Raw genomic sequence first — 14,010 nt, forward strand, 5'->3', positions numbered from 1 at the left:
GTGGCAGCAGATGGACTGCTGCACAGCCTGAAACACTTTTACCAAGGACAGGCAGAATGTGTGACTGCGTGCACGCACGCAGTCAAACTGAAATACAGGAGGGACTAAGTGTGGGATAATAGCTGTGAAGCAGAGAACGTCTTTCATGTCCTCTGGATTGGATGCTGCGAGCAGTAATCCTCTTGGGAGGGAAAAACAGCCTGATACATGGTAGAGAGCACGAGGAAGAAGAGTGAACTCTTCTGCTGTTCAGACTTTGTGTGTGATTTGAGGGCAGGTGGAAGCAGTATCATATATACATAAACTTTTCATCGTAACAAATGGTAGTGACAGAAGAGGGACATTTTGTTTATTTAGTTGCACCTTCTTCCTGTTTGTCTTTTTTTTTTGTCTGAGTGGAACACACTGTCCTTTTCCGAAGTAGAGTGGGGTTGACAGCTCTGGAAACGGACAGAGGGACTCTATATGGTGAAGATGAGTCTGGACCCCATGCAGGTGATGAGTGGACAGGTCAAGGAGCTCAAACGTTCCCCTTCATCCAACGGAGACACCAGAGGATCCTGGGAAGAGAAAGAGGAGTTTGACCCAAACCAGTTGGACCTGACTGTTAAACCAAAGACGGTAAGTGTCATAAACTGTCATTGCATTTCAAATTGCATTTTTTGGACACCTGTTGGTCTGGGCAGTCCCTAAATCATGATTATGTGCTCCTCTGCTGCTCTGAACTGCTATCTGCAGAAAGTGGTCACCCATGTCCATCTTAAATCATAGCTGTTAAATGTCGAGGCCGGGAATCAGGCAAGGTCAGGTTGTGTATCACTGACTCCACAGACTTTAGTGATGGCCTCATACTGTATTACAAACTTGCTCCCATTGGATTTTCAGACAGGCACATCCAAAGATTTACATTAACACATGACCGGTCATTGAAGTGTTAGTGACTATACCAGGGCTCTTCAAACGTTGCCTTCAAAGGCTAATAATCCAGGAAAAATAGTGATGAGCACATGACTTTTATTGCACATGCTTCCAATTTATAACACTTTAAGCCTTAAATATTTTTTCAGTGATCCTAAGCAGATCAATGTTTTGACATTAAAGAGTAATAAGAAAGTTGAACTTCCATTTGATGACTTGATTGCTTTTTATGCTTCAACAGTGCCTTCTCTAAAGACTTAAATAAATCAATGTGAATTATAACTGATGTACAACTTTCAGATACCCATAAGGAGATATAATACAATACAATCTAGGGTGGAGAATGACACCCTCTGCCTTCAGTGAACTGAATAAATCTAAAGCCTTATATTTGTTGTATTTTTTCTAAATTTTTTATTTTATTTTTGGTTTTTAAATTTTTATTTTTAACAAAATAAACACAATTTATACACTTATGATCTAATCAATTAGTTAATTAATGCAATGTAAATTTAAACTGTTAAATATTTAAATCTTTTTACATTAATTTATTGTTTTGTCAAATTTCCTAAACAGCTACTTGTAAGGTGTCTATCAGTGTTTTTGTAATTCCAAAAGGTTTTTCATGAAAATGAAAAAGCAATCATTTTTGATGAAAACTGCTCTTTAGGTATAAACTTAAAATTGACTTTTTATTTAATCAGTATTAATGGTCTGCAGTAGTGCTGTGATGGTTCCACCTAACTCTCTCACCAACAATTGTTAACTGATGCTATGCTGTTCCCCCCAGTGTTTCTGGACAGGCTTATTTCCACAAATAAGACTGTCCAGCCAATGAACCATTCGAAAAAGGGTTTTTGTAAAGCTGGTAAAATGTCCTAACAACATTTTCCCAAGAAAAAGCATAGTCTTTTCTTAATTTCTGAATGATTGTCTGATGTGCACATATAAGGCTACAATAAGTCTTCAATAAACATGCATCTTGCTCTGCTGAAGATCTTTGGATAGAAAGATGTTTTCTCAGATGCTAGGCTAATGCTAGCTCATTTCCTCTCTGTTTTGACATGGCTTGCTTCTTTGGCCTGTAACATATTTCTTTGGTGGAAACAGAAAGGTTTGTTCACCTATTCCATATACCCAGCACTTTGTTTTCAACCTTGTAATTGTTATTAGTTTAAGCAGATGGACTATGCCCAGGTCTCACGTCTGTCAGTTAACCCTCCGCTGAGAGTGTCCTTAACAAAATAATGTGAGGACTGGGTCTGAATTGGAGACTGGACTTTAAAAGCCGCTGGGCTATACTAACAGCCAAACTTTCTAAATGGTTATCACTCAGTTTTCTGACTGGGCTATGGTTAAAGGACATTTATTTTTATGCTGTTATTTTCAGCAACCTTAAATGATAGTAAGGAATATGATGCCATGTTTTTCACAACACAAATGCATCAGCAATTTAAATTTTAATGCTATTTGGGAAAAAAATGTAAGAAGCATTTTGTTCTCTTTGCTTTGGTAGAGGCTACGTATAGACAAACCCTCTTCCTCAGCATTACAGGTTGAATTTTGACTCCATCAGTCACAGTTCTGAGAACCTTCAAGGAAGCGAAACTGCCCCACAGGTTAGCATGGGTGTGAGCTGAACCCTCAGAGCCAACAGCTTAGAACTGTTTTTGGATTTGAAAGACTTTAACATACTGAACAGGATGTACTATAAGCCTTTTGAAGACCTGGGGAATAAGCCTCTAAGTAGTCTGCTGTGACTCTGACAAGTATTTACTGTAGCTATTTGCTAGTTTTATAAGCAGATCATAGAAGCAGATTAATGAAAAATAAGTGTAGACAACAAACTGCAAAGTGCCATGATGCTAAAATTAGCTAAAAGCTGAGTAATCTCTGCTGGGTAAGGAGTCCAGTGGTGCATTTCATATTGAGAACACGCACTGATTGTTGTGTTTAAATATCAAACCAAATATTGTCATATCATATCACTTTCAAATGCTTAGCAGCACAGATATATTTCCGCCCATATGATACAGTGTATACATTACAACATTAGAGGGGAAAACAGGATTAGACATCAACAAAATACAAAATAATATCTCTCTTTTTTTGAAAGGTACAATAAATAAAACAAGTTATGACAAAAAACACCCAACAGACATTTTTTCTTCAAGAGACATACAATATTTCCAGGTTGTTTCGTTTAAAGTAAAAACTTTCCTTTTAGTGGTGCCTTTTTAAATGCATGAAGCAAATCTGGTAAACCAGGAATAGTGGAAAAAAGTTTTTAAAACATTTAAATTACTAAAATAAAATATCTTAAATCTTCAAAAAGTTTATATATACTCCTTTAAACTGTCTTGTATGCCAAAAATCAGTTCTACTTGCAGGTCAAAACACAACAAAAAATATTCATACAATTAAACTAATAGTTTAACAGTCCAACTGCTTCACATAGATGTTATATTATCTTGTTATAGCTACTTTAAAGGCGCCACAGTAAAATGTGTGTGAGCAAATAATACTGTGGGTACATTCAGAGATAATGACCTAAATGCCACCCCAATGCTGCCGACCAGCTCCAATATCTATGTCTAAAGTTTAGTACATTGAACAACCCATCAACTTCCCAGAACACAAAAAGCCTTAAATCCAACAAAACCTTAAAATAATAGTTAATGGAAATTTTTACTAGATAGTTTAACTTACTTTTACAACCAGCTGTAGTTAACTGCTAGCTTGAAAATAAGGGGGCAGTAGAACCAATAGACTGAGATTCAGTTTAAGCTAGTTTTTTGTTTTTCTCTTCTGATATAACAGTCCTAGAAATAAATAAACACAAGGTGCTGTTTTTTTAAATAAATTTGAGACAGGGTCAGAGCTAATTGGTAGTTAGCTATAAAAATGAATTTAAATGAGTTAGCCTGTCTTTGTATCAGCAAATGGGTCAAAACTGCAGCTTTTGCTGAGCAGAATGCTCAGAAAACTGAATTTGTAGGCGACAAAAGGGGGAGCATCATGGCAGTGAAATGCAAAATATAATTTATCTGGGAAAGCTTCAAATATAAAGAAGCACCTCTAAACTACAGGTCCTTCTCAAAATATTAGCATATTGTGATAAAGTTCATTGTTTTCCATAATGTCATGATGAAAAGTTCACATTCATATATTTTAGATTCATTGCACACTAACTGAAATATTTCAGGTCTTTTATTGTCTTAATACGGATGATTTTGGCATACAGCTCATGAAAACCCAAAATTCCTATCTCACAAAATTTGCATATTTCATCCAACCAATAAAAGAAAAGTGTTTTTGCTACAAAAAACGTCAACCTTCAAATAATTATGTACAGTTATGCACTCAATACTTGGTCAGGAATCCTTTTGCAGAAATGACTGCTTCAATGCGGCGTGGCATGGAGGCAATCAGCCTGTGGCACTGCTGAGGTCTTATGGAGGGCCAGGATGCTTCGATAGCGGCCTTTAGCTCATCCAGAGTGTTGGGTCTTGAGTCTCTCAACGTTCTCTTCACAATATCCCACAGATTCTCTATGGGGTTCAGGTCAGGAGAGTTGGCAGGCCAATTGAGCACAGTGATACCATGGTCAGTAAACCATTTACCAGTGGTTTTGGCACTGTGAGCAGGTGGCAGGTCGTGCTGAAAAATGAAATCTTCATCTCCATAAAGCTTTTCAGCAGATGGAAGCATGAAGTGCTCCAAAATCTCCTGATAGCTAGCTGCATTGACCCTGCCCTTGATAAAACACAGTGGACCAACACCAGCAGCTGACACGGCACCCCAGACCATCACTGACTGTGGGTACTTGACACTGGACTTCTGGCATTTTGGCATTTCCTTCTCCCCAGTCTTCCTCCAGACTCTGGCACCTTGATTTCCGAATGACATGCAGAATTTGCTTTCATTCGAAAAAAGTACTTTGGACCACTGAGCAACAGTCCAGTGCTGCTTCTCTGTAGCCCAGGTGAGGCGCTTCTGCTGCTGTTTCTGGTTCAAAAGTGGCTTGACCTGGGGAATGCGGCACCTGTAGCCCATTTCCTGCACACGCCTGTGCACGGTGGCTCTGGATGTTTCTACTCCAGACTCAGTCCACTGCTTCCGCAGGTCCCCCGAGGTCTGGAATCGGCCCTTCTCCACAATCTTCCTCAGGGTCCGGTCACCTCTTCTCGTTGTGCAGCGTTTTCTGCCACACTTTTTCCTTCCCACAGACTTCCCACTGAGGTGCCTTGATACAGCACTCTGGGAACAGCCTATTCGTTCAGAAATTTCTTTCTGTGTCTTATCCTCTTGCTTGAGGGTGTCAATAGCGGCCTTCTGGACAGCAGTCAGGTCGGCAGTCTTACCCATGATTGGGGTTTTGAGTGATGAACCAGGCTGGGAGTTTTAAAGGCCTCAGGAATCTTTTGCAGGTGTTTAAAGTTAACTCGTTGATTCAGATGATTAGGTTCATAGCTCGTTTAGAGACCCTTTTAATGATATGCTAATTTTGTGAGATAGGAATTTTGGGTTTTCATGAGCTGTATGCCAAAATCACCTGTATTAAGACAATAAAAGACCTGAAATATTTCAGTTAGTGTGCAATGAATCTAAAATATATGAATGTTAAATTTTCATCATGACATTATGGAAAATAATGAACTTTATCACAATATGCTAATATTTTGAGAAGGACCTGTAAGCATAGCTCCACAACCTTTGCACTGCTGAGGTCTGTTTAGGAGGCAAAACGATGCCTGCTAGCTTTTGGTTTGGCTAATGTCTTTGATCTTAAACGGTCCCTGTGATTAGACCTCAGTGCAAGCTACATCGCTGGGGGCAGGACTGCTTGTTGCTGTTATCTTTGAGGATAGTTTTCCTCTATTATAACAACTTTACTTTTGGAAACAGTCATGGTACTGCTTTGAATAAAACGCATTCAATATAACTAACTATTTGATAAGTATAAGGATCAGTCCCAGACGTCCCAGTTTATATCCAATATTTACCAGTGGTTTGACAATGTTTACTGTAATCACACATGTGATTTCTATCATTCCGTGGTTAACAATGCTTTTTCGAAGAGCAACATGGGTCAGATTACAGAACAACATTGCTGTTAGTGGCAGTGTGTACAGTCTCACTCGGACAGACTGCATCATCACTGGCCTTTACCTTATCTATAAATAACCACAGTCTGCGCTCACCCAGCTACTTTCTGCTCACACGCTCACCTCTTTATTTCTTCTGGTCATTCTTTTTCTACTCTAAAATCTATCCACAAATCCCTTCCATCTCTCTTGTTTTTCATATCTGCAGATCTTTGGTATGTAAAAAAAAGATAAGGTACTGGTACTTGTTGTCCAGGGTTATATATGGATGCCAGCAGCACAGATCTGGCACAGTTCTGAGAGGATTAATATAAAGAGAAGAGGGTTGACTTTAACTTTTGAAAACGCACACATATTGTCCTGCTTTTCATCATCATACAGCTATGGTAGGTTAGCATTTAAGTGGGTTTCTGTGAATAAGAGTCCCAGGATTGCCATATTCCCACCGGGTAGGAGCCCTGCTGGGGGAGAGGGCAGGCAGTTAACACTTCCAGTATCAAATCACAGTAAAGAACTGGCCTCTGGCTCTGGGATCCTGCCCAGACTGTGTAACATGTTATTCATAGAGTAAACTGACTCTAATGGATAAACTGCACCAAAGGTTTCATACATCGGCAAACGTGTCATTGAGCACAGTGTCCACTGCAAACATACCTTATATATTATCTGTTTTATTTCTTGACTCTAAAATACTCATTATTTGTGAAAAATAACAAAATGATACAGGAATAATTAAAACATATAATAATAATAATAATAAATAAGTAATCTTCCTTCTGCTTAATAAAAAAAAATTATTCATTCTGCTAAGGTGACAGGCAGACGGGCCCGGAAGGTGGAGGGAGCCATGTTCTTCGTAAGTATGTCCCACTGTCATGTAAGGTTGAACATTGTGTTTGAGCGAGCATCAGTGCTGACCTTTCACCCTGCGTGTTTAACCATCTCTGTGACGGCTGATGTTGCTCCTGCATGATCACACACAAACCCACGCTACTAACCAGCCGCTTGACCCAATCCATAATCATGTGTGTTGTGCTTATTCACAATCTTCTGGATGTCACTGGGGTAATGGCCAAACAGCTGAGACCTTTAATATGTGTACCAATGTATCATTATGAGTGGACGTGCATCAAAGTGACACCAGCGGAGGATATGCACATATGGTCTACCTGTGTGTAGATCGTTGTTTGTAAAATCACAGCTGTTCTGTGATGGCCACAGTAGGTGGCCATCACTGAGAGTATTAGTAAACAAAGAGCATCAAGAAAAACACCAACTCTACAAATCTGCACTTCATTAAAAAGTGGCCAGAAGAAAGCCACTGTTGAAAGAAATCAATGAGAAGTCCCATTTGTAGTTTGCTTCAATTTCAGCTCCATTGGAGCATATTTAAAGTTATGCCACGGAAACTCAATTGAATTTTAGTTCAGACTTGGCCACTCAAAAAACTTCATTTTGTTTTGTTTTTCTCCAGCCTTTTCTGGTGTATTTTGCATCGTTTTTCTGTAAATGTCAATCTCACCTGTTCTTGAATTTTTTTAGATCAGGGAATAATCTTGGTTTTTGAGATCTTTTAGCCTCCTTCATGTCGTCAGGCAGGTTCTCTTTAAGGGATCTCTTGATTTTACAGATCAGTCATTTATCAGGCCTGGGTTTAACTTGCAAAAGTGACCTCAGTAATCCAGAAAAAGTTGGTTAATATCAGGTAAATTATGATATTAAAACGGGGTGGAAGGTGATCACTTGTTCCCATAGGACCAGGTTGGTTCTAATAGCTTTTTACCTTAATAAATGAAATCATCATTTAAAAACTGCAGTTTGCATTTACTGTCAGTATCTATTTCACAGCACTTCAGTTATAATAGCACTACTTTTTTTTAAAATGTACTTTATACCTGGTGGTAGCTCACGTGGTTGTCCACCTGAAGTCTAGCACCTTTTGCTAGTGAAAGAGAAGACAGAACACATTTCTTCTGATGATTCAGATATTATGTGAGCCATGGACAGCAGGTTCACACACATTTAGGCAAAATCAAACAAGCACAGCCTCCTAGTATTCACCAACTGAGTGCAGCTGCCCGCTCTGGGCACTAATACCTGCTGCCCTGGCAGGAATGTTGCCCTCACCCTCCAAACTGCGATATAAACATACACATCAAGTGACATGAGGACAGCATGCAGTCCAAATCTTTCCTCCTTATTCCACAGAGCAAGAGTGATAAAAAGAAAAACATTAAATTCAAACATAGCTAAAAAACATACAGAAATATGCAGCTGGATTTTGCTAGAGATACCTGCACTAGATACCAAGTCTTATTTTGTTGCTCTAGTTACAAATACAAATACGCTGTCCTTGAATGGTCGTGAATGTTATTCATAGAAAGATTTGGAATGTTGATATGGTCTCAATTGTACTTTGCAGTGTTTTGATGAGTAAAATAAACTTTGAGTATTTTCCGGACATTTGGTGTGGAAATACCTCCCGTGCAACATTCCAGATGTGGTTGAAAGATCCAGATGAGAGTAATTTTAAAGGCTTGTCACCTCCATGACATATCAGGATAGGAGAAAGAAGAACCATCCAATGGCTTGTCTGTTTTGTTTTAGTGAACATGGCCCATGTGCTTGTCTGCTACACTGGTAAAAGCTTTTTCGCTTTTAGCCTTTCTGAGACAGGCTAGATTTCTGAGCGATTTCTAAGGGACTGTTTGACCCTCCTGCGATCCAACTATGGAACTATAGGGTGCTCATTTGAGAAATGCCTGGGTGAGAGAGAGGGCGAGGGGAAGAGGGAGAAAGAGTATAGGACTCTACATACTTCACAAGAACGGATAAGTTATCTTACTCAAGGTGGCATGAACAAGAACAATGTTCCTTCTCGCTAGCCCATGTTACAGGAACTCAAGTGCAAAACAGGTTGGAAGTCCTAACACATCCCTCCTACAGCAGCATTTGAACATAGCTAATTGAACATAGCATTCCAACAATATTTGTTGGACACCATACAAGAGAAAAGGTCTGCCCAGTTGATCAGTTAAGAACAAGTTGCAAGAACTCCCAAAGCTGGGTTACAAGAACAAAGTGTCATTTTGTTCTTACAGTCCTGTGGAAGAGAACAAATTTCTCTCTTCTATGTATGGGCCTTCAAAAACCTGGTTTATTATCTTCCTTGCTGGCTGAGAGCCTGAGATCCAGAAAAGAATACCTGCGATTCCATGAAGATTAGGTGGGGCAATTCTTTCTTATTCTTTTGATGTGGAACTGGATATAGTGCTGACTCACAACCAATGTCGTGTCAGATACTATGAAAAAACAAACAGATCCCATATATGAAAGGAAACATAAAGTCTAACATTCTAATCATATAGACTATTTATAAATCAGTGCAATCAAGTTCAATGCATTACACCATTGGCAAAAACCCATTTGACTGTAACAATTCCCTAGCCCCTTTCAGATCAGTACAACAATAAACAGGAAACCACAAATGCCCTATTATTGATCACCATGTCCTTTCCCATCATACAAGTCAACCATATTTCAGAGTTGAGACTGTAGAACCAAAGAGGTTGGCTTACTACTCGCACCATTCAGCTGAGCAATGCTGTTTTCACCTTGTATCACATGACAAAATCACTTGTTCCACAGTCCCACATTTGTCCTTATAGTTCACAGTGGTTACAGGTTTGGGATGGTCTCTCCAGGTGGATCAGAGGCCTATTACCGATGGGGGGATTTTAAACCCCATTCCATGCCAAGACCTTGCAGTTGATCATAAAGCTTAAAGAAGATCACAGAAGGAAAGGATGATCTAATAGGGGGCTATTGACTTAGCAGCATTCCCTCCCCCTTAATGACCATGTGCCGACAGAGGACAGTTGACTGCATCAAGTTAACTTTGCAGCAATCCCTCATACTGAGCATGCATGCAGCAAAAATTGAAACAAAAAAACCCCTGTTAAAACAAAGAAACTGCAATCCACTGGGAGATGTAAGAAGATAAAGCAAACACCCCATGATAAAAAAACACAGGTTCAGGAGTACTTGCTACGTTAAAGAAAAACTAAAGAGTTACTGGCAGCAGTAGCTCTTCATTGGCATCATTTAGGCGAAAAACACAGCTTCACTGATTAGCTATGAGTCTGCAGTAAAATCTATAGGATGTTTAGGAGAGAGACAGGGTTAAACACAGAAATACAGGGCCAAGTGAATAAAGTATAGAGAAAATTAAGTTATTGGCAGCAATAGCCGATGTCTCCTTCCAGAAAGGTCTCACAGCTTAAAGAAAAAAAAAAGCTGGGCCTAAGCAAATTTCTATGAAGAAAAAAAATACAGAGAGAGAACAAGAATTTAATGACAGTGATAATTACAGATAAAGCATAATTGGAGAGTAGTAGGTGAAAGTGGCAGAGTGAGAAAAAGTCCCCACTTTAGGGTGCTCTGTCCTCCAGCAATCTAAACCTATAGTAGTATAACTACAGAGATAGCTCAGGATAAGCTAAGCCTCTCCAATTATAAGCTTTATCATGTTTTAAGCCTAATCTTTAAAGAAGTCCCACTGTCAGTTTAAAATCTCTAGGAACCACCAGTAAACCTGCAGTCTCTATAGTCTGAGAGCAAAATGCTCTGTTAGGAACCTGTGGAACAATATCTGATTATATGATGGAGTTTCATTATTCAGGGCTTTAAGAATGGGAATTTTAAATTATATTGTGGATTTAACAGACAACAAAGAAAAGATAAAAGGGGAGAAATATAATCTATTTAATTTTCCGTGGAACTCTTGCTGCAGCAGTTTGGGAAAGCCAAAGTCATTTTACTGATGACATTTTACTGATAGTAAAGAATTACAATATTCTAGCTTTGCAAACAAATGACTTGACCGTTTTTTTTTTTTTTTTTTGCATTATTCTCAGACAGGACATTTCCAATATTAGGCAAGATTGAGTAGATGAAAGGAAGAAGTCCTAGAAACCTCTTCAATATAGGATTTAAATGTCATGTCAAGGTCAAATATGAGATTACAAATGTTTTCATATTTTATCGACATGATATCGTTCTGTGTAATTAATAATTTAGTTAAAAAAAAAGACGAGTTGCTGATCCAATTATGAATATATGAGTACTGCATGTACAGTATATACGCTATGTTTACATTATTGTACACATACGGTACAGTATTGTTCTATAGTGATTGGACAAAATGTACTGAAACCATATACAGGTCCTTCTCAAAATATTAGCATATTGTGATAAAGTTCATTATTTTCCATAATGTCATGATGAAAATTTAACATTCATATATTTTAGATTCATTGCACACTAACTGAAATATTTCAGGTCTTTTATTGTCTTAATACGGATGATTGTCGCATACAGCTCATGAAAACCCAAAATTCCTATCTCACAAAATTAGCATATCATTAAAAGGGTCTCTAAATGAGCTATGAACCTAATCATCTGAATCAACAAGTTAACTCTAAACACCTGCAAAAGATTCCTGAGGCCTTTAAAACTCCCAGGCTGGTTCATCACTCAAAACCCCAATCATGGGTAAGACTGCCGACCTGACTGCTGTCCAGAAGGCCACTATTGACACCCTCAAGCAAGAAGGTAAGACACAGAAAGACATTTCTGAACGAATAGGCTGTTCCCAGAGTGCTGTATCAAGGCACCTCAGTGGGAAGTCTGTGGGAAGGAAAAAGTGTGGCAGAAAACGCTGCACAACGAGAAGAGGTGACCGGACCCTGAGGAAGATTGTGGAGAAGGGCCGATTCCAGAACTTGGGGGACCTGCGGAAGCAGTGGACTGAGCCTGGAGTAGAAACATCCAGAGCCACCGTGCACAGGCGTGTGCAGGAAATGGGTTACAGGTGCCGCATTCCCCAGGTCAAGCCATTTTTGAACCAGAAACAGCAGCAGAAGCGCCTGACCTGGGCTACAGAGAAGCAGCACTGGACTGTTGCTCAGTGGTCCAAAGTACTTTTTTCGGATGAAAGCAAATTCTGCATGTCATTCGGAAATCAAGGTGCCAGAGTCTGGAGGAAGACTGGGGAGAAGGAAATGCCAAAATGCCAGAAGTCCAGTGTCAAGTACCCACAGTCAGTGATGGTCTGGGGTGCCGTGTCAGCTGCTGGTGTTGGTCCACTGTGTTTTATCAAGGGCAGGGTCAATGCAGCTAGCTATCAGGAGATTTTGGAGCACTTCATGCTTCCATCTGCTGAAAAGCTTTATGGAGATGAAGATTTCATTTTTCAGCACGACCTGGCACCTGCTCACAGTGCCAAAACCACTGGTAAATGGTTTACTGACCATGGTATCACTGTGCTCAATTGGCCTGCCAACTCTCCTGACCTGAACCCCATAGAGAATCTGTGGGATATTGTGAAGAGAACGTTGAGAGACTCAAGACCCAACACTCTGGATGAGCTAAAGGCCGCTATCGAAGCATCCTGGGCCTCCATAAGACCTCAGCAGTGCCACAGGCTGATTGCCTCCATGCCACGCCGCATTGAAGCAGTCATTTCTGCAAAAGGATTCCCGACCAAGTATTGAGTGCATAACTGTACATGATTATTTGAAGGTTGACGTTTTTTGTATTAAAAACACTTTTCTTTTATTGGTCGGATGAAATATGCTAATTTTGTGAGATAGGAATTTTGGATTTTCATGAGCTGTATGCCAAAATCATCCGTATTAAGACAATAAAAGACCTGAAATATTTCAGTTAGTGTGCAACGAATCTAAAATATATGAATGTTAAATTTTCATCATGACATTATGGAAAATAATAAACTTTATCACAATATGCTAATATTTTGAGAAGGACCTGTGGCCTTTCATCTGTGCAGAGTGTGCCCTCTTGATTTTTGTCTGTTGCCTTTACGACACCCATACAAATTATATCACATGCCTAAACAAGAGGTTCCTCCTTTGTTATCATGATAAACAAAGCATGTAAGTGTGGTTTTCACTTATATAAGTAGTAATCCAGAGGTTGCTGTAAATCCCCTATGATGCCAACCAGCCGCAACAAAGTCAGATATTTCCTGCAAGCTTCTAATTTATGTAATTCTTCCCCCTTTCTTTCTGTTGTCATCAAAGAGGATAAATGCATCATCCGATATAAAATATGAATAATCCAAGACGGATGAACACAAAAATATGCAATCAAACCAGTTATACATAGAACCTTCATAATGCCATGTACCACATAAGATTGAACATACTACTTACCCCTTTAAGACATGAAATTATTTGGAAACTAAATTCATTCTCAGAATGTTGCCTTTTTTCAGTCTAAGCACAGTTGAACTGTGGAACTTGATGGGTGCTCTTAGTATAATACAGTACTAATCATAGGGGTGTCTAGATTATGATATGGGGCTCTGCAATTAAATCATACAAGGCAGAGGGGAAAAATGCTTCTTAAAGACAAACAATTTCTAATTATTTCAGCATAAAACGAAAAGGTCAAAAGGAGATAATCGATCCAAGGCACATGATCAGATTCTATGAAGTAACACCTCAAGAAACATGACCTTAGGAGCTCCACACTCACCATTAATTGACTTGAAAACAACAGAAAATCAGTGGACAGGGCTGAACACACATGTCCCAATTGTCAGACAAGTGGGACAGGGAGTGGAGGTATTTACAGTGAATGAGTTTGAGCAGCTGGGGTCAACTATCCAAAGCAACAGGCAATGCCTCAGAGAGAGGAAGAAAAAAGTGCACACAACGTAGAATGAGTGGAGAAAAGTGTCTGATGCAGGAGTCTGCAACCTCTACAAGTCAAAAGAGCAATTTTTGCCCAGATTCCAGCTAAAAATAACTTGTTTAGAGCTGCAAATGTTACATGACCTTTTTAAAAAAGACGTGTAATTTTTTTTGATAAATATCCACTATAGAAAATTTGTTGTCATTTTTAAAGAACCAACATTTTATTTCTATATTTAGGATTTTAAAACAAATAAAAACAAAAA

At 39.1% G+C, this 14,010-nt stretch overlaps 1 protein-coding gene across 5 annotated transcripts in view; it reads left to right on the forward strand.

Moving 5' to 3' along the window:
• The window catches only part of nt5c1aa (5'-nucleotidase, cytosolic IAa), a 43,547-nt gene continuing 29,537 nt past the window's right edge, over positions 1–14,010 (forward strand). The window contains exons 1-3 of one of the 5 annotated variants that reach the window (XM_047382976.1): positions 1–323; positions 425–621; positions 6,838–6,882. In XM_047382976.1, coding sequence (XP_047238932.1) covers positions 466–621; positions 6,838–6,882 — 201 coding nt within the window. In that variant the 5' untranslated portion in view covers positions 1–323; positions 425–465. Of the gene's footprint in view, positions 622–6,837; positions 6,883–14,010 lie in introns of all 5 variants that reach the window. The other 4 variants (XM_047382977.1, XM_047382978.1, XM_047382975.1 and 1 more) reach the window with 4 other exon arrangements.

Source organism: Girardinichthys multiradiatus, chromosome 13 (genome assembly GCF_021462225.1).
Source record: "Girardinichthys multiradiatus isolate DD_20200921_A chromosome 13, DD_fGirMul_XY1, whole genome shotgun sequence".
NCBI lineage: Eukaryota > Metazoa > Chordata > Actinopteri > Cyprinodontiformes > Goodeidae > Girardinichthys > Girardinichthys multiradiatus.